At 39.8% G+C, this 21,183-nt stretch overlaps 1 protein-coding gene across 2 annotated transcripts; it reads right to left on the minus strand.

Moving 5' to 3' along the window:
• Positions 1 to 19,414, minus strand: LOC107040789. 2 transcript variants are annotated; one of them, XM_015261044.1, is made up of 6 exons: positions 18,996 to 19,414; positions 7,822 to 8,305; positions 2,779 to 3,142; positions 2,243 to 2,428; positions 1,628 to 2,093; positions 1 to 1,554 (listed from the first exon to the last, which is right to left on the minus strand). In XM_015261044.1, the coding sequence occupies exons 2-6, from the start codon at positions 8,048 to 8,050 to the stop codon at positions 931 to 933; spliced, it is 1,869 nt and encodes a 622-aa protein (XP_015116530.1). In that variant the 5' UTR covers positions 8,051 to 8,305; positions 18,996 to 19,414; the 3' UTR covers positions 1 to 930. The 2 variants fall into 2 exon arrangements, with proteins under 2 accessions (XP_015116530.1, XP_015116521.1); XM_015261035.1 differs by lacking the exon at positions 18,996 to 19,414 and adding an exon at positions 13,707 to 13,937.
• Between the last annotated feature and the right edge of the window lie 1,769 nt (positions 19,415 to 21,183).

The raw sequence follows: 21,183 nt of genomic DNA on the forward strand, positions 1-21,183 counted from the left end.
TTTTTAACGTAAAATATTTCTAATATAATTCTGATCTGGTTTTTAATTGCAGTACAAGTATTTTAGATTCGATCTGGGAGAATCCACTAAATTTGCTCATTGAAATTTTCACTCAAAACCATAAAAATATCTTCACTGAATTTCAACAAACAATTGACCCTATAATTGCGAATGTTTTAGGTACTGATTATTCATTCTCAAAGAGAGAAATGGCAATTCAATGTGCACGGTTAGAGATAATTTCACAGATTTTTCAAATTCGCAGCGAGTAATTTGTACAATAAATTATTCCGTGAAAGAGACCAATTGTCCATTGCTCAATTCCACAATTGAAGTGCCTAAATCGAGTTCACCGAGAGAGCGTTCACGAAATGGACCGACAAACTAGCAACCATCCATTATGATAATACAACACCATTGTCTATCGGAGAATAATGAATATTTATCAATTTAATATTTTCAATAATTCAAAGATCTCCCAACATATATCGTACACATTGCTTGTCTACATTACACATCTAGAATGAATGTTCATTTAAATAACATCACAAATTCCCTTTTTTCCATCAATTATAAAAAAACAATTATTATAATTCCTTCTTACCGATAAATATATAGTTGCCAAAAGCTTTGGCCTAATATACTCCACATTCATCGAAAATTACCGTTTCTCTTTCCATCGAATATAGACACTAACACTGATATTGATGAAAATCCATATCAGACGACATCAATGCAGATTGGTCCTTCTATACTCTATTGTAAAGGAAAAATCTTATTTTACCGAGTCGACAGATAGATATCGAAGCGGACTAGTTGTCTCCCCCTCGAGGGCAATCATAGAGCAAGATCTTCCGAGTATAATAGACATTGAACTCTAAAATCTCGTCAATTAATTCACTCGATTAAGCTGATCAACTACATGAAAAATCAAACTCTGACCCCCTGTTGTGCGAGCAGTTGTTTCCTCTGATGCAGACTCGGTGATTCACCGTCATAATCAATGCCTGTGGCTCTCGTATCATCAAAAGACTTCGACTTGAGCGTATTGAGAGCTTTCAAGCACGAATTTGTTGACATTTCAAGGGACTTTGAGCTCCTCAGTGACGCATTAGCAAGTTTCTTGATGGTTTCTGATATTGGACATTTGATGAAATCTACTTTTTCACGATCCTTCGGACATCTCTGAAGATTTATATCATCGGACTCCTGAGCGTTGTCCTTGCCATCCGGCTTACTGACTTCTGGAGATTCTTGATTGAGCTTCAGGGGGACATCATCGGTTCCCTCGTCGGCGTGACCTGAGGAAAGTGTTTTTTTCACTTCCCCCCTGTCAAGCAATGAATTTGGTGGTGCCTCGACGTATCCGCTCTCATCACTGTCTGCCTCCTCTTCGTCCAGCGAATCGAGTGTGAGGAAGGACTCCTCACCCTCTAGCAACTCATCTCCTTGGTCAATTCTAGTTGGATATTTTTCGCCTTTCACATCCATTCGTCTTCTCCCTGGATTCTCTATCCTCGACGGACTTTCACCGCGAGGCCGGTAGTCAACGACCTGGGGGGGAAAAAATTCTCAATAATTTCATAATATTCCAAGTGAAAAATTCCAAATAACCCGGTGTAATTACCTCATCAAATACCTCTGCATCCTCAAAGTCGAATACATGTGAAGATTCAATTTCTTCCTCCTCAATGTCCTCCTCAGTTTCGTCAATTTCACTCCTGCAGGAGGAATACCGTTTTCTTGTCCCTCTGATGCAGTGAAATCGTGGACTTCCGGCGCAGGTCATGAAGTTTGGTGAACCTTCGGAATTTCTTCTAGGTCCTACGCCGGATGTTGTCCTTATAACGTCACCGGCGAATAGTACTCGCCTACCATTTCGTGAGTCATTCTCCACTATCGCCTGATTATCATCAGCCCCTGATGCTCTTTCCTCACTGTTCGATGTGCTCGCTGTTTCACATCCGCTCGAGATACTTCCATTCTCGTCCAAGTAATCGCTCGAGGCGCCGGCACGATTCAGTGCATCAACAAGACGGGCCAATCTCCAGCCGTCCTGATCCTGCCAACTTCGCGCTACATTCTCGAGTGACCTACAAAAGGGATTATAATTTTTCCTGCCATGTGCCATAAATTCTCTTCCCCCATTTTTTTTTTTCATCAATCAGTGTCATTCAGTAAATTTCAGCTTAATTATCGTCGTAAAAAGAATAATCGAACGAGTAGAAGGAAGAAGGAATACCTGAGCTCCTCGAGCAATCGTTTCTGTTCAATTTCCTCAGCAACAGCATCCTCCTCGATGGCTGATAATTTTGGTGCACTCTTTGATCTCTCCAATGGTGGCCTGTAATTCTGACCCCCCGTACTGAGCAATATTTTCCTTCTCGGAAGCGATGGATTCTCGTAGACTGCATTTGCAAGAGAGAGTCTGAAAGAAATTTCCCCAAAAATTATAATCACGAGATGCTGGAGTAATTTCTTCAAGGATGCAAATTGAGCCTGAATGAGGTACAACCGAGATACAAACGATCGATACCCTCACGACCCAATTCGTGACTTGATGACCATAAGAATTCTAAGACCCCGTGGCTTCGTGTTTCGAATTCACAATTTACTTACAATTCCCTCGACCCCAATATAAATACTCGGCTATTCAACACGAAATACCCGGTGAACAGGAGAATTTATTGTTTCAGCAGTATGGAAGAAGATATGAATAGTTTGAATCGAATTGAGAAAGGCTGCAGTGAATAAGAAGCAATAGTAGAAAAGACTCACCTGGCATTTTGCCTTGAAACCTTGTCCCTACGGAATTCAAGTAACGCCTGTTGTAATCTAGCATTCAAGGTCGAGGCAAGTCTTCTTGCGGTAGATTCCTTTGAGCACAGAGCAGCGTGACATCTCAATTCTGGCCTGAGTCTGCGACCCTCGTGTCGATACACCCAAACAAATAAACGTGGATGGGATACTGGTGCTGTACAGTATGTAACACGATGCGCCCAGTATTCGGTGAGTCCGTGATCCTTGGTAGTGGCCGTCAATCCCCCATTCGTCACCGTCAGTCTCATCGTCACGTCCGGCCTATTGCTGCTCACGTAATTACGCCACAAGGTTGATACTGGCTTCTCAACGCAGCCCTCGCCTAATTGATAGACAAAGCAAACTTTAATTACGTCAACTCTCTAACGCATCTTGACAATAATTTGCTTCCTCGTTGAATGCGTTATATCCTCTAATCAATTAAATACTTGGAGACGAAAAAATGGTGTTATGACGTCTAAAAAGCAAGATACTTGGCGGCCAAGTAAAACGTACAAGTCCAACGGTGCAAACGGCGCCTACTTGACATTTAAGATGCAAAAGACTTGCGGAAAGTGATTGAAAGAAGTCTTTACGCAGTTGAAATGAAAAAAAAGGCCATTAGTCTCCTCTCGATTGATTTTTTCCCAATCGAATGACATAGACATATGCCCAGGGCAAATGACAATGACGACACTCGTGAATTTCGCCGTTTACAATTGCTAACTAGTGACCTGGTAATTCATTTCTGTGAAGCCCAGTGTCGTTCTCCTTATTCCTCAATTTATGACGGTGAAATGGTTTTTCTCAGTGCATCAATTCATATATGACAGCAGACGATAAATTTAATCAATTGCTCGGGTAAAACACGATCGAGTAGAGGCAAAAAATACGTTAACAGAGGGGTCATGTTTGTATGATCTCTCTTAATAACCTACTGGAAATTGGCAATAAAAAATTGATGAATTTACATTGATGACATCAATTTGCACAATCTCGTGTGATTTTTTGTCAATCAATGCTATATTGTGAGACTAGATTTCTAAGCGTTGATTGAAAATCTCAAACGGTCTCATAAATATGCGGCAGGTGTATTTCATCCAAGCCACGTTGCCAGAGCATGTTATATTTAGGATATTTGTGCGGATATAATTTTAGGACTGATGTGGAAAATAGAATTTTTGGAAATGACAAAATTAATGCCACTAACTCATCCCAGGAAATTTCTAGTGGCTCCAATATGAGAACGAAGGGAAGAAATAGAGATCGTCATCTACGTGGGAGGCATGGGAAAATGAACGGTAGAGGAGCGAAGCAGGAGACGATAGTTTGTAAGCTTCTCCGTGGTCTTTTTCCAGGAAGAGAATTAAATCACCCGGCTAGTCCGCCTGTTCTCTTCCTCTAGCTAAAGAGGAATTGCAACGGACAACATTGGGTATACGAACGAAGCGTGCGAGTATCGGTACTTTAGCCCCAGTACATGTGGGGAGAGGCGCATAAATAACAAAGGATTATGCAATTTAGCCTTCATTTTTATTTTTTTCTGCGCTATCCTTTCCAGACATATCTTTAATAAAAAATTGATAAATCGATTACATGCGTTTGGAGAGATATGAAACCACCACTCAGCACGTCAACTCCACCGAAAAGTTGCACGATTGCCAAATCTCAAGTGTGGAGGAGAGAAAAAATATCTTGACGAGTCCAACTAACACAAATCGGAAGTACTATTATTTTCTCCTCGATATTCAACAGACCGAATAGGAGAAAGGTTGCACGAACCGACAGCTCTCTCTCGTTTCGGCTATTGAACACTTTAAACGATCAGAAATAGAAACTATACGAGATGATTCCAGTGACAAATGTCCTAGCTCCTTATCACGTATTTCTGCATGTTTTTCCCTTTTTTGCTTTTGCATTAACATGTAGATTCATATCGCGTCGAATTGATATGTCAATGTCAAGGATTTGGCCCTGAATTTATTCAGAGAAATAGTCTGACCTTGGACACTTCAGAAGGGAGCCCTTCATTGGTGCAATATTTTGGTATTTATTTACACAACATTGGATGTTTTTAGATGATTCTACATCATCAATCCTCCGCGGAAAAATGTCATAGCCAATAAGCGTGATTTTTTTCTCTCCTATGAGATAAGGCAATGGGCCACATTCGCCAAAAAAATTTCAAAGCTGCAGAATGCATTAAAAGTTTTTATTACACTGGTAGAAGAGCGATAAGAATAATGTTCGGCTCGAGGCGACGATGCAGTCGACATTCACCATTTTTTTCATTTATATACATCAGCATCATCAATCTAGCTTTAATAATCCCTTGCTAAGACTCGAAAGCAAAAACTTTATTACCAATTATTTGAATTTCTCAGCTCACCAAGTACCACAATCAATGCATAATTATGCGGTTGATAATGAAAACATTAGAAGAGAGTGAAAAAGTTGACTCTATCGAACAACTTTATCCAGGAAGTCAATTCGAGAATCGAACGTTATGCGGATAATCGCGCGATGAGGATAATCCGCATTATACGTACTGTCGAATTGCAAGGCAGATCGCAATCATGAACTCTCCGGGAAAAAACATACTTGTAAATTGTTTTTCTCTCTCTCTCCGATAAGTATGGAACTGCACTGAACTGGAATTAAGTGCTATTAATAACCTGGCGATCATGCAATGCATTTCAATGGCAAAAAAACCTTTTATTTACCACTTCCAAGTCATAATATAACAAGAATTCCAATAATAGAATAGTTGTTATCTCTTGCTCACGTAAAATCGATAAATGAATCCATTTTTCTGATTGCCCGATTAGATGATCTTGACGATTGACCGGCCGACTTGGAGTGAGTCCTCGGGTATTTATAATGAACGGAAATCACCAGATGCATTGACAACTCTTTGAAAAATGAAGAGTGATGCGTTAAAGTCCCAGGCCACTCGAGTATTTATAATGCGAAAAAAAGACAAAAATATGTAATTATAAAAATGAATCGTCAGAGACGAAGGAAAAATTTTAATAAGAAGAAGGACAGTGAACCTGCAGTCACGCGTCTGCGAAATCACGAACATCGGGCAATTGATAGAGATGATTAAATCTCGTCCTCTTTAATTCCGTATCCTAGCTGAGAATTCCATATCGTGGGGACTCGACGTCAGGTCACCAAATAGAATTAATCAACCAAACGAGATGTCTGCAAATGGACGTACCGTAATAATGGTGTGTATGATTAAGGCCGCCTTGGCCTCAGTCGTGTCAACGTGCGTGGTATGCAGAGAAAGCAGAGATGGCAAAAGGCTTCGTACATATTTGCTTTATTGTTGCAAGAAAATTTTTCTCTACTCGCGCATGAAAAATTATTTTTGTATTTTACCTGTTCTAGGCTTTTTCGCCTATAAAGTTGGAATTTTTTGAAATTCAAGTAATTTTTAATTTTGTGAATTTGAAATCAAATCGTTTATAAAATCTACTGGCGAATTTGAAAATTCAAGAAAATGACGTTTTTCGTGTTGGGCGATCATTGATATTTTAATGACAGCTACCATTCTCAAACTCATTGTGAAAATTAAATATCATATTAAATTCAATTTTTAATGGATTGAAAGTTGCCTGACTTTTGACAAAATTTTCAATAATTTTTGCTGTCATGTAGACGCGAAGATTGCAATTTCGTCGAATACTCCAGAATTTAACAGATTTTTCAGTCACAAAATACATGATAATTACCCGTAAATGAGTGATTGTTAAAAATTTCAAGATTTTTTACTTGAAATTTCATGAGTAATTTTTTAACCGTGTAAAGAAGCGCATGTAGGGGTGGGACACCCTTAAAGGAGATATTTCCCCCCGATCTATGGATAATCTATCCTTCTTTGATGTAAATCATCCGTAGAATGCGACTATCTCATTCCCTAGACGAAATAAATGCGTGAAATGCCGTCTAGAAAAAATTTTTTCGAGTACACACAATTCACTTCTGTTCTGTGAAAAGTCAATTTTGTCGTAACAATCGCTTTGTGTGGTCGGGGTGAAGCAGTAAAATAAACGTAAAGATTGCAACAGGAGAGTCTCACTGTTGCGGGTTATTTGACAGATCAATGATCCCTGGGATTTCAGATGGGGTAATAAGAAACTGGCCTTGCTCTGTCATCTTCCATAAAAGGGGGAGGTCTCGGTCGCGACTCGATACTCCTACAGTGCAAAGGGTATTGTCACTTCATTGTGGATGGAATGACTGGAAAACCGTGGAATGTTGCATTTGCAATTTAGCCGATAGTCCAAACCGTCAAAGCACAATGGAAACAAAAGAGGAGACCGTCAATTGATGAAAATAATTGATGCGAATACTGACGAATAATTAGCCATCCATCTACGCATGACATGGCTCAGATACATGCAAGGAATCGGGCTTGCTTAGAATTCTCAATTGCAAAGTTAACTTCTCACTTCCGGTATCCGCAGGGGCGTCGTCTGATTTTCAATCATCAGGGACAGGAATTTACATAGGAATCGACAGGAGAGAAACTGACAGATCCGTGTACGATTAACGGCTTCGATTACTGTTGCCGACTCTATTGGACAAATACTGACCTCCATGTGGTCTTAAAACTTATTATTCACGTTTCAATTTCTCTGTTATTGCTTTGTTCTTGGTTATCAGCGCATTGTGTTTTTTTTTGCGAGGAATATAACAATGTTCAATGTCAGCGAACGGACTTGACGATGTTTACACGATTTTTTCGCAAATCGATTTCTTTCGTGTGTGACAAAAAAAGCGCTTCCTTTTCTGGCTGATATTGGAATTGCAGAATTACTGGTTATGCACATACACAACACATGGAAAACAAATATTAGCGAAATAACTAGCAACAAGGTTGTGCATATTCTGAATTCACCTTTACCTCAGTCATAAAAAGTTTAAACCAGTTATTGACATAAAAGCAATCTTGTAATAGTCTGGAATCGAGTGAAATTATATCAGAATGAATGTATTGCATGTTGAACTGACCTTTGGCCCATCCTGTGAGTACGTTTCCGAGATATGCGACCTTGTATGAAGGGTCGTATTCAGTTATCGAAACATTGCCCTGGTGTCTTTTCCACAATTTTCCAAGTCCTCTCTTCAAGGATTTGAGGGTTCTGTGGCCCAACTCTTTACCACCAGAGCTATGATAATTGGAGTCCTCAGCTGAGTCCTCCTCCACTGGAGCAGCCACAACATCACCCATTGTCTTCATCTCGACTATTATTTTCTCACAGATCTGTTCAGTCTTTATTTTTCCTTCAGATTGGATCTCTCTGCGTAAATATTCAGACTTTATTCTGACTCGAGTCAATTACAAAGCCAATCATCGCAGGTTTCTCATTGATTACTACATGGCAATTTTCAAATAGCTTGAAAATATCATCAACTTATTGTAGAGTTCACTTGGGATGAAACTTTGTCCTCTTTTAGTTGTGCTTGGATACCATTTTCCGCAACTTATGGCTATCTGAAACCCAAAAGGAGAAAACATTGGAATAAATCAAGTTGTCCTCAATTTAATAGCACTGGAAGTGCCCTTTTTTGTCGGTTTTTTGCGGTATCCGGCAAAACCGCGTCTTATCGCAACTCCTCTAAAAAATTCCCGTTCTATTTTCCTCTTCTATGACGATACGTAAAATATTAACAAATACACACAATAACGTCTCCCGAAATGTTTGCCGTCCCCCTGACGACCTTATAGGTCTGAATTTGCTCAAAAAATATAATACGTGAGAGATGTCCTTCAGTCTCGCCAGGGTCACTCCTCTACGTGTTACGAATGTATTCGCTGGCCGCAATAAAACGATCGAATTTAATGCTCAAACCGCGGCCTAAAATTCTAAAGACTCTCGCGTACGTCACAGCTTTAATCTCAATGAGAGCTGGATACAGGCTAGCTAATCGATCGATATAAATATTATAATGAATGTTAAATCAATCATTGGGTGTAGATATTTCTTGTTAAACTACAAAAAAATCCCTCCCATTTGCTTTGCTCTTTTTCTTTCACCTTCGCTTACGTAAAAAAATGATTAATAGCACTGATTTAACTTCCAGGGATCAAACGAGCTCCGATTTAGGGATAATATATGGCATTAGATGTTTCCATAGTGTGTGTCACAGTCAATTGACTTTCATTAAAAATTTCCGTTCACTGTTTAACGAGATGTTTTGATTGAGACAATTAATCCACTAAAGAAAGCGAAAAGTGCTGATATAAAATATTCTACGATTCATTTAATTTTCAACTAAATCATTAAATTTTTATTCCACACACAGTGATACTGTGAAACGTTGCAGTTTGTACCCCATTTTGCAGTACTGAAGTCGCCAGAAAGGGTTGAGAATAACCACCCCTCTTGCGTGCTATTATGGCATAGATCTTGATCATGCAATTTCACCGATAAGAGCTCCACGTGTGAAGAGTTGGGATTGTGCAGCAAAAAAAATTGCTGAGTCGGCAAAAAAAAAAAACGTGTAATTGATGATATGAAATGGACAAAAAATCGTTTGGATGATTGAGCGTGCATCAATTACAAATACAAGCGCCCAGGTTAGAAAGAAACGTTTCTCCTTTGAACGAATGGCATTTGAATAATGAAGATGATTCGAGCACTAGGAATCCCGGCTTTATTGCTGGAATAAGTCAAATATAAGTATCGATGCAACTGGACATAAATTGCGCATTCATAAATTTTTTTCACACCCCAATCAGTAATTCCTCGATTGATCGGAGAACGAATGGAAATTCAAGGAGCTTGCAAATGGCACAAAGTGATGGATCTTGTGATTGCATTCCTCGAACAAATTAACCAAGTACAACACGTGTCTCGTTAATATATCGTGATGAAAATTTAGTTTGATGATTTTTGAATAGCTTTTTAATATCGATCGTGCCCCGAAACGTGCCTAAGTATATACTTCTCATACAGTTGTGAGTCCAATCGTTAGTTTTAGATTCTCCTACAACTCGTTTTTAATAATACAGCCACCAAATTCCTAAACAGATCCCCTCATAAGCTTCACGTCATTAGAGACTCTTGAAATAGTCGCCAATGTTCCCTGCGCAGTTCCAACAGTTACGAAAAACATTCTTCCAAGTCAATAAAGATTATTGAAATGAGAATACTTCTCTTTTCATGTAGGATTATGTCATCAGAACAATGAGGTACAAATGGAAAGACAGAAACACATTTCTGCTCGTGACATCGTCAGCAGTATTGTGCACACTCCCCCGTGCCTGATGAATTAATCGATTGAGGAAGTTAGATTGGTTAAGGCGAACAGTTTTGGAGATAAAAATGGCATTAATTCAAGGTAATCGTATTGAAGGGAATTAATTCACGTTTCTTCCGATTCTCGTCCCACGGGAATTCTGATGATCATTCTCACAAGACCCTAGAGTTGGTCCCACTCGTATTCAATGAATTTTCATGTTAGAGAGGACAGCATGATGAAATAACTCATTCGACATTTTTTATTCTGATTGGGCGTAGTTTGAAAGACGATTCCTGCAATTAATATCTTTCCTCGTGTGTCGAGGCTTTCCAAGACTTCCTGGGAAGGCGTAAAAAACTGATGGATGCACGTCGATTATACTTAATATCATTAGCCCACAGGGGTCGGTTCTCAGAGAAATTCTCCCTGAAAGGACATCCCCGGAAGAAAAACCCCAAAAAATCTGGGCTATACCCGCAGGCTTGTTCCTAGATGTCGTACACGCAAAGCATAATCAATTGATTTTCCTCAAAATAAAAATAAAATAAAATATTCACTGGTATCATTAGGTTACTGCGCTCTCATCCGTATTTTATGAAAATTACACCTGGAATTCCGCATAAACCCGGTAATACCTGCAATTACGAAAAATGGGACAATACTACGAGGAAAATTACCATTTGAAATATGAGTATTGCGCATGCACTCACGTCCCAAATGTTTTTTATTTATTGATTTGTTTATTTATTACATATTGAATTCTTCGTTTATTCCATGAATTTCCATCGGCAATAGAAGTGAATTGCACAGTGATTGCAGTATGTAACGATCCCTGATACACAGGTAAAACACCGGTGCTCCACATGAAAGCGCCCGGCGAAAGTTTCACCGAGTCAACGGCCTGTGTGTGAGCTCTCCTTGAATGCCGGTTTGTACAGACTTTTTTTCCACACCGGTTCTCTTCCGACCATTGCATATACAACCGGAGATCATTTCTTCTTACTCCGCGTATTTCATTTTTCCATACCTCGAAATATATTAACACAGTTTTCAATCCATTGGAATATTGCATGGAAAGAAGGCAACTGATGGCGAGTTTTTGCCGCCAAATAACAATGCTACGGTCTCAATTATTGGGATCGCAATTGCCATGGGTTCGATTCACGACGCGTAATACAATAAATTATGCAGTCGTATCAGGTGTATACGCAATCGTCGACGAGGAAAGAACACCCGCAACGACTGTCATCACGATTTTCCTCGATAATTCTTCAACAGCGGTTCAATTATATTGCGTTACTGGATTTCGAGTTGGAAATAGTCAGGAAAAATTGGCAATTTCAAGAATGACGTGCACAATAATTCTATGGAAAGTTGGAATCACGTTCCAACATTGTATTTTCCGCCGGCAAATGAATAACCATCAATTATCCATCACACGAGACAAGAAAGATTGATCACCTTCAAATATCCATCACTGGAGATGGATTTGGCAACGATTAGTTGTCCCTGATATACGACTGATAGACATGTGACGAGAAACCCTAATAATTGTTTCCTGTCAGGTGTGTATGAAGACCGGTAATGTATGAGAGAGGAAGGAGGTAAAGGGAACGAGCGATGAGTACCCCAACGATGCTCGCACATTCCCGTCAGGTGGAAATATAAGACACGTATTTTCTTAAACGGAAATCGGCGGGGGCATTCGCCAGTGAATGAAAAATATTCTCAATGAGTTGGAATTTTTTAATTCACCGGAAATACCCTCCGTTTAGCAATATCTTGGTAAATATGAGTGATAACGCAAGGAGTGGTGAACAGTGCAGAACAAATTCAGCCTTCCAGTTGTTGCATGGCCTTCTGAGCACAAATTATTGAGTGTAAATTCTGCAGATACAGCCACCACTATTTCCACCAGATTTCATGAAAGGTAGAGGAGAGTGGGACAAAGTAAGCATTTCAAACGTTTTTTTTATGTTAATGACTCATTGAATTCTCTATGAAATGGGGCAATTTTGTTTTCAATAGAAAGTACAATTCTTTGAGAGCTCCATTCATCCATTTGTCTCTGCATTACAAGCATTAAAAGAAATGTCAAAAGTGTCCATTTTGCCCCCACCCTCTTCTACACACACATGGTAGACTTTAATTGATTGAAAATCACCTGTGAAAAACAGGTAGCCAAATATTCCGAACGATTGCGTTGGCTTAAGTAACGCTTTCGTTTGATAGTTCGCGAGGGAGATGCTGAAACGAGCAATGAAATACGAGGAAAAAAAAAAGTGGCATTCCAGTGGCATTTCCAGTGTTTCGCCGACAAACTCTCTACCAGTGTTTTCCGACGTCTCACGACACTTTCACAGAGATCCTGTCGTTGGTAAACGATCCGTTCTCGTATATTTACACAGTAACCATTTCCGTACTTTTTCCATGATTCTTTCATTCGTTTTTTTCCATTCCTTTCTACAATAGCCGTAACTCCCCGGGCCCTATACAACTATTTTATGTACCGCTCAGTGGATTTACAATTCAAATTGCAATCTAGTGTAGCGAGTTACAGAGCCGTTAATAATACATTCTATTCTCCCCAATATCGGTAAAATTGTTATGTGAGAAAGGAAAAATCAAGAGCCCCTTGGAATGACAAATTGATAATGCTTGCGAGGTAATAATTTACTACCTGTTTGGTTTCTGGACTGTACACTCATTTGTCACGTCCCCCCCTGAATAAGAAAGGAAAATTAGAAAAGACGTCACGTGGAGTCACTTACGTGATTGCGGAACGCATCTAGCGAAAGTGTCGTGAATTTTCACATACTCTCCATTTTCATCCTTCATTTCTCGATTAATTGAACGCGGCTCTGTGTATACCCTACACCCGACTGGAGGTATGAAAACTCGGCGCATATAATATGCTAGGAACTACTAGTGAGCCGTTGCATATTAGTTCACCGAAGTTACAGGAGTGGAGCCTATTAGTCATCGTTGAAACAGTCATTTCAGCATTCAAGCACACATAGCCGTCTGCCATTGAAAATTGTTAATTGAAAATCCGATGAAATTGATGTACCTCTGGGCCCGCAAAATTATAATAATTCACATTGAAGATTGAGCGATTTATTCGGAGTGTAAAAATTCAGGGAAAGAGTCGGCAGTGAAACCGGAATCTGTTTTTAATTCCCCGATATGAAGCGAAAAATGCGCAACACGAGGGAACTGTATCCCTCTTAGCGAATGATTCTCAGTTGTACGTGTACACCGTAGACCGTAGCCCGTAAGGGTCACCATTTGCATATTTGCTGCGGAGGAGAATAAGACGATAAGAAGCATCTAAAAATGTGAATAATTTACGATCTTCTGAGGTAACACAAGTCTCATGTTCACGGCCTTGATGCATGGTAGTCCAAGCAGTACCACCGACAAAGGAATCTCCGCTACTCATGGTGCATCGACACTATGTCTATACACCTCGATATAGGTAGTAAATACTCCGGTTAATCAAAGCTAGCCTCTGATTACTCATCTATTTCAGTTGTCATCGATAATAAAAAGCAAAAAATAATGGAAAAATGCTAATGGAAAAATTATCGGAGCGATCGTCAGAGGAATGAATCATTACGAATTAACGCTTTCGAAGTTCATTGGCATACCTGTGGAAATGTGTTTTCAGCGCTATCAGAAATATTTTCACCTATTACGTGGCCTTCAAATTACATGAAGATGCCATTAAATACACATATTCATCAGCAATTACCACATAAAAACTTGACGTTTACTTCTCGACCAAGAAGCCCAAGATTAATAAATTGATTGCAACCGAGCACTTGAAACCGAATAATCTCCCTTTCAAAAACCACCTGATCCGTCGCGGGCTGCGTGTATTCACCAACTGACAGCGACTACTGTCGCGCACAGCCACCTCTACCCCCGTATAACGGCGGCAACAAACCACTCGAATGCTGTGCGACGCGGCGTGACCGAGAAAATGTATTGAAAGAGCGAGAGGGAGAGAGAGAGAGAGAGAGAGAGATGGACTTGAGCCTATTTCCACCGTGGGCTTGGACCAAAGTAAAGTTGAAGTAATTCATCGGCGGAAAGGCAGCGGTAGGACCTGCTATTGTCAATGCGTACAGGCATAACTGCTAGGCATTCTTAACGTGTAAATAAAAAATCATTGAACATCACCCAACTCCATGTCTGCTGCAGATAGGCTCATTGTTGGGGGACACTTAGCGTCGCCACCTGTATACCTGTGCACCTCATGTGATTAAGGAAAATTGCTGTATCTTTCTCGCGGGGAATAACTTTGAAATTACTCGGTAGTAATGCATAATCGCTCTCTCATTTTCTTTACAAGACACGAAGTAATTAATTTTCGCACAACTAATGGCAAAGATAATTGAGGAATTCTCCGGTACGGATGAGTTATCAATGTTATGGTTCGACAAAATTCCGGTAAATTACGTAATAACTTGTTTTTGGTGAACGCAATGGTTTTGTTCGAGTGAGAAGAAATTTTTATGATCACTGATGCCTGCTCACTCCAAGTGAGAAGAAAAATACACAAAAACCGAACGGAGATGTTGAGAATCCTCGGGTATTCACAATTTCTCGAATCAATTGGCCGGAACCATTGATGCCCAGTGAAAAGGTACTATTGTTGGATTTTTTGGAATGAATGACTTGTGAATATTATGTTTCGACAAAATCCATGTAAATTACGTGATAACATGCTTTCGGAAAAGTCAATGTTTCCATTTGCTTGAAGAAGTTTTTATTGCCACTCACGTTCACCACAAGTTGAAAGAAAAATACACAAACACCAAGCGGAGATGTTGGAAAGAATGTTTTAAAGTAGCCAGAGGTTTTCAAGCGAATTTAAATGCCTGATGCCCACACTTGGCGAGGCTTTTCAACTATAAACATGATTAGTTAATAGTTGACGAATACATCCTTCCACCTTTTCTATCAGCGCCGTGAAAATTATCAATGAACGTCGTCTCTGAATGTCGATCCGTGCTAATGAACAAACTCCTCAGACTAGTGACAATGCACGTTCTAACGAGAAGATTCAGAGAATTAAATGAATACATTGATCCCTGAGCACGAGGGCATCGTCACGTTCTGGCAACAATGATAATCCTCTTGGAATATGTATTGTTGCAATTATTAACGATATTAATATACTTCTCAGAAGAGGTGAGAGAGACAACAAGGAATAGACCGACTAATCGATTATTTTCCAATCTTGCCGGAAGTGGGGCTAACGGTTAATGAATTTTGCGAAACTGATCGATATAAACACCCACAAGTACGGGTGTTTATATCTTCGGAAAGCTTGAAATCACAGTGATTCATCGCTTAAACCCCATCGACTCACATACGCGAGCGCAAAAATAGTTGCCAGAGCCAATGGCGAATAGTTTCTTGCGAGCTCTCAAGATATCGCTGATAACATAACGGTCTTATCGTGCGTAACAGGGGAAAAGTGCTTTTCACGACACGTCTCTCGATCACCTCGTGACCCCAATAGTTTTTGCATGTAAACTTTGACGCCTGTTGACTTCCGCGCACCGAGGAGCAACAATATTTTTCAGTGATGAACGTGAAATTGGCCGGTGACGTTCAGAGTATGAATGAAAACACAAAAGGGAGAAGGGAAGACTGAGGAGTCTCGTCCCATTGAACTTCACCTAATCAAATTGACCCTAGACGGCAATGAAGTAAATTGGTAAAACTCGGAATTGTCACATGTTGCGTACTTTTCCGGCTTTCTCATTCACTCCCCAACGCGTGCCAAATTGCCTGATTGGAATAATCTTGACAATCTTGACATCCATTCGAAATACATTTTCCTAATAATAACATGAATACTTTATGAGGTGATATAAATTACGTTTTCCTCCTGGACAGACTGCGACATCCTGCAGATCTTGTTGTCCTCAATAAAGTGCGAATGAATTCCCATGGAAGTCTCAAGATAACACCGTAGACGAGAGAAAAAAAAATCATTAAACATCGGAAAGATTCAATTAAACTTATTTACAGCCGCGGATGACAAATTTTTGATGCCAAAATGATTAGATAAAACCGGTTGCCGTGAGCAAGTCACCGATAAATGTCGACTCAAAATCGTTCCCATTTGCACCGGTGAGTTTTTACGCTAAAAAACCCGCGGTCAGTGATAAAAAAAACACATTTTCTTTATGAAAATTGCAGTGTTGGCGCCATGCTGAAATGGAATTACGAGATTATTGTTAATGGCTATCGAACTCTGGTCAGGATATTGTGCATTAAGGGAAGGTTATTTATCGTGACGTAATAATACGAAGCTATAACACAGCAGTCTTTGGTCACGTTTTCTCGGTGTTTCATTTTATTTGCATACGCATTGAATATTATCCATTCATAGTTGCAAACGTAAAGAGGAAGTAGCAGCAAGATTAATGAACATTTCATTCAAAGTCGATGACGATAAATCCCCGCTTGTAATTAATAGTTTACGATGAATATTTTAATTTTTATTTCATTTTACATTCAGTGATGTGGAGATAAAGCCATTATTTTTAGTGATTAACATTTTTATTGGAGATGAGTGATATGTTTACCCGAATTTTTTTCATGCATACCAATGGAAAGAGCATAAAATAATATTCACCGTGTGTTTTATTATCCCTGAGACACTGGAACATTCAGAGAATAGCCTTGACAGAAGAATTTGATAAAGTTCACCAGTCAGGTACCCAAAAGAAGGAACATCTACATACGTTCACTGCATGACCTCGTCCGTGTTTACTCCCCAACCGTATATTCAGCTTCTGCGTCAACCAGCGCATTATGATTGTGCCAAGTTCATGCCCAAGGAGTTTCGCTTGCAATATCGCAGATTAAGAATTTCATGAAGATAATTACGTCGCGCGCGTGTTTAAAAATTCTTTCTATATGCAGTAACGAGGGGCTCTCTTACGTTTCCTGAAATTCCGCCTCCACCTTGAGAAACATTGAATCGGAATTGGAACGTGAACGCAAAAGAAAGTCAATGCCAGAGCTTTCGGTCGAGCATATGAGTTCCTCAGCTATTCATTAAATATCAAATAAATGGTATTGAAATGGAAAAAAACGAATCAAAGAGGTTTATATATTTTTTTCTACTCGCTGTTCTACTCACCTCGCGCCGGGAGGATTTTTTCAATTTTAAAAATAAATAAACCTGTTCCCGGGGATCCGGTTAATGAAGATATGGAGGAGTTGAATTTTTCGAATGCTTTTTTTTAATATTAACAGAATGTCGAGACTAACGTAAGCCCAAGATATTCGTGCAAGTTTGTGTTGACCAAAAGAACACGTTCAATACTGCTGGAAATCATAAAAATATTCCCAACGATCACAACGTCGTTCTACGTTTTTCCATTCTCAGCATAATAAAAATTAATTTCCCCTACCGATTGAGAGGGCGAGCATGATTCCTCAAGATGGCAATGGCAATGGCTAATTTGTTTTCGACCATTAGCCCCGTTAATCACCCATTTTCTCCCAATTTTCATCGACATTTCCACGCTTCTCCATCACCCATTGAGCGTCAACGTTCTTCAAATACCTCATTACCACGGCGTCCGGGTATTTACCATTCGCAAAAGAACGAACTCTCCCTGCCCGAGGCTCTTCTACGAGGAACCCATACGACGGTGTAAAAAATAACGGTAGAGAGGAATGACATGACGAGCATACCTATGCTACGATTACTGCGCTTTACGATTAAACAGCCTCGTTCACAGTGTTCGATTCACCACCGGATAAATTGCATTTATGGCAACCCAGAGTGTCACATTCATACCCAACTGTTCGTAGAACAGAAATTTAAATAAAAACAAAAACAAATATACGACATTCATTGGTATTTGTATAGACGAAGTACCGGACATACCGGAAACGGAAAACAATCTATGAGTTGGAGATTACAAAAGGCTACATAAAATGGATAAAGGTTCAATTTAAGAATTGAAAATCATCAGCGTTGATAATGAATTTCAATGTCAATCTCACCCTCTGGAGGGAGATTAAAGACCGATGACCTGCAATTCTTTTTATCGGGGAGAATACTCCTAATTGGATTGAACTGTCAATTGTGATGAACCTGCCAAAAGTAGCGATCGACGCCTCTCGTCAGTATCAATTACGTGACACTGTATTCCCCCGCGAGCTCCTCTTTACGCTATTTCGGCTTATTATTCCTGTATACGTTGCCCTAATGAGAAATCGCCGGATACTCCACGTCAACAGCAGTGAAATTAATCATTTTTGTGGGTAATACGTTCACAGCGAATAACCCACCATTCAATTGCAAATAAATTATGGGAAAAACGTGTCTCAACACCTATGAAATAATGAAAAATAATAACTGAGAAATAACAGTGATTGTATAATTCACCATTCACACGCTTGTATATTTAATAGAACTCCATTGGGAAAATAATTCACAGCATAAACTGTGTTCCAGAAACAACTAAACCGAATCCCACCCCAGAAGAGGGCAAAATAGTTAAGTACCTCTCACATACGTACACCTCTCCCATATAGGTATAACTACTATACGCGCATTCCTCAGGTGGAACGTCGCTGCGATCGTTTCTACCAGCAACCGGAGGAGGTTTGTGTTCGTGACTTCCACCTGTTAAAAACTCGCTTCAGTGGGAACCCCAGGAAGAGCCAGACCGTGACCAACCGAAAATTTACTGGAAATGGCACCCTACAATTCCAATGAAACTAGACAAAACAATCAGTAAATACTCACTGAATTACTCTAATCTCTAATCAATCACGAAAAAAGAGGAAACAATCGAATTAATTCAATATGGCAGGTGTTCTATTCTCCCAAAGATATAAACTTATACATCAGCTACATACAACAGCTCTCAAAACATCCATTCAATTTTACTCACCGTGAAATATCATTCTGCAAACGCCCGTTGCAATTTTACAACAACTGTACCACAATTTTCACTTGATTTCAAATTCCAGCGAGAATTATTACCGATGTAAACAGTTCTCTTCGACATTCCAAGGAGTCATTGAATGAAAGTAGAAATGAGAAAATATCTCCCTAAGCGCGTGTATATTACTGAATTATTCACAGAGTGAGTGTAAAACCAATAATTTTCACCCACTGTATTTCACTTGAATTTTTACTCTTCCGTCAACAACGTAAACATTTAAAAAAAAAATAAAGCATGTGCACTGGGTTGATTTTAAGTTTAGAATGAAAATGTCTTGAAGACGCCTGCGTCGTTGCCCGGGTACATACCGTGCAGGAACGAAGGCTTTGCCAGCGGCGTTCGCCACAGCAACATAACTGGACACTGGTTGGGTAGGGGCAACTCTCGAACCGTACAAGCGAATCAACGAGGAAGGGAGCCTCAGTGTAGGAGCGGGACGAGGCCTTTCTTTTCTCAAGTCAGACGGTACTAAAGACAGAGATAGAGGGAGAAAAAGGTTTTGAAGGAGGTAGGTGGGCTTTGCTATAATACATGATAGGCGTAGGTGGCCAGGTCAGTCTACCCTGTATGTGAACAAATATCTTCCTGAAGCCATCCAAGAGTCAGTTACCCTCTTCCAACAACAATACACAATGAGGAAACACGATATTATCCCAAATTTCATCTTTTCCGCCTGTCAATACCCATAAAACGTTCATAAAGCCTGCGAAAAGAACATTGACGATAATAATTTAGAAGAGCGGTTTCCAGACACTTCAAGGACACCGTGTTGATTGAACTATGGAAAAGTATCGTAAAGTGTAATTGTCAATGGCTGATTGAAAAGAGGAAAAAAACTGCAAAAAAAATGCTTCAATTGCAAATTGATCATCCAGCTGCACACGGGACGGTACTTTGAGACCGGTTAAGATATAGACAAGTTAATGTGGCAGTTTAGATCACAATAACGCTAGTCCACATGGACCGTACAATGGTTTGCCCTGACAACGGTATGAACACGCGATTTAGTTAACTGTCTTCTTGTTCATCGCAGCCTGTGAGCAGCAACACGACTACTATGCTCATGCCTCCCTCGTAGCTCGGGAATTGTAAAAATGTTAGCATACAGCATATAACGTTATCAAGTTAATAAAAGTTGCTCTATATTGCTCTTTATACTCTCAACTCCCAAGGCAAACTCATCGAGTAATACGCGAAGGAAGGCAAAATGATGGCTGTGGATTTAATATGCCGAACTGAAATAAAAATTCCACGATTCACTCGTGGAAGGTCACTTTATACAAGTCTGTCCGGAACTCGAAAAAAAAAACTTGGTCCAGTTGAACCTGATGACATTGATTTTACAACTCCAGCTCTGCAGCCATCATATATTTCGCATTTCTCCATCCATTCTAGAATCTTCCAGTGATTTGCATGTCTAATCGTCTCGGAATTCGTGATGTTGGTCACGTAAACGTCGAGTATATGCATTGTACCACTGCATTTCTTAGACAGGCGTGATATTAATGATCATCTTTCTGGTTTGTTCTCTAAATATTCTTTCCTAATGATACCTGTACCCGCGAGGTATAGTGACAGACGATGTGAAAATTACTCAGCATCACTGCATGATAATGAACACTCGAAGCAGTATCGGAAGAAAAAGATAATTCACGCGATTCTACGTCTCACAGGTTTGTGGAAGTTGCCAGCCGTGCATAAGTTGTTCCAAAAAAATTATCTCCCGATAAATTATCAGACGTTACGACTGTGAAGGAAGACTCGCGATGGGATAATGTATGCAATCAAATAGGAAGAATGTCAAAGAGTGTGTGAAACTGATGCGTGGTCGTGGCTGCTAAGAATGGATAGGGCCATCCACCAATGCAGCCACAGAATTACACAACTTATCGTGCAATTGAGGTCAATAGTATTGCGCATTGGGCGATTAATCGCTTCTATCTGCCATGACGAGTCTAGTGCCATCGTCTGCAGCGTTCATCCCCCACATCCCGACTGCTATCTGGCTGCATTAAGTCCAATCATTTCAAGTTTAGAACGGATATCGACTTCTCAATGATATCAGTGTAAAACAGCACTCAGATAGTTCCTCAAAAGCAGCGTTAGGATTCATTTATGATACTTTCTCTCATAA

This window comes from Diachasma alloeum, unplaced genomic scaffold (assembly GCF_001412515.2).
Source record: "Diachasma alloeum isolate Michigan unplaced genomic scaffold, Dall2.0 Dall_scaffold_00179, whole genome shotgun sequence".
Lineage (NCBI taxonomy): Eukaryota > Metazoa > Arthropoda > Insecta > Hymenoptera > Braconidae > Diachasma > Diachasma alloeum.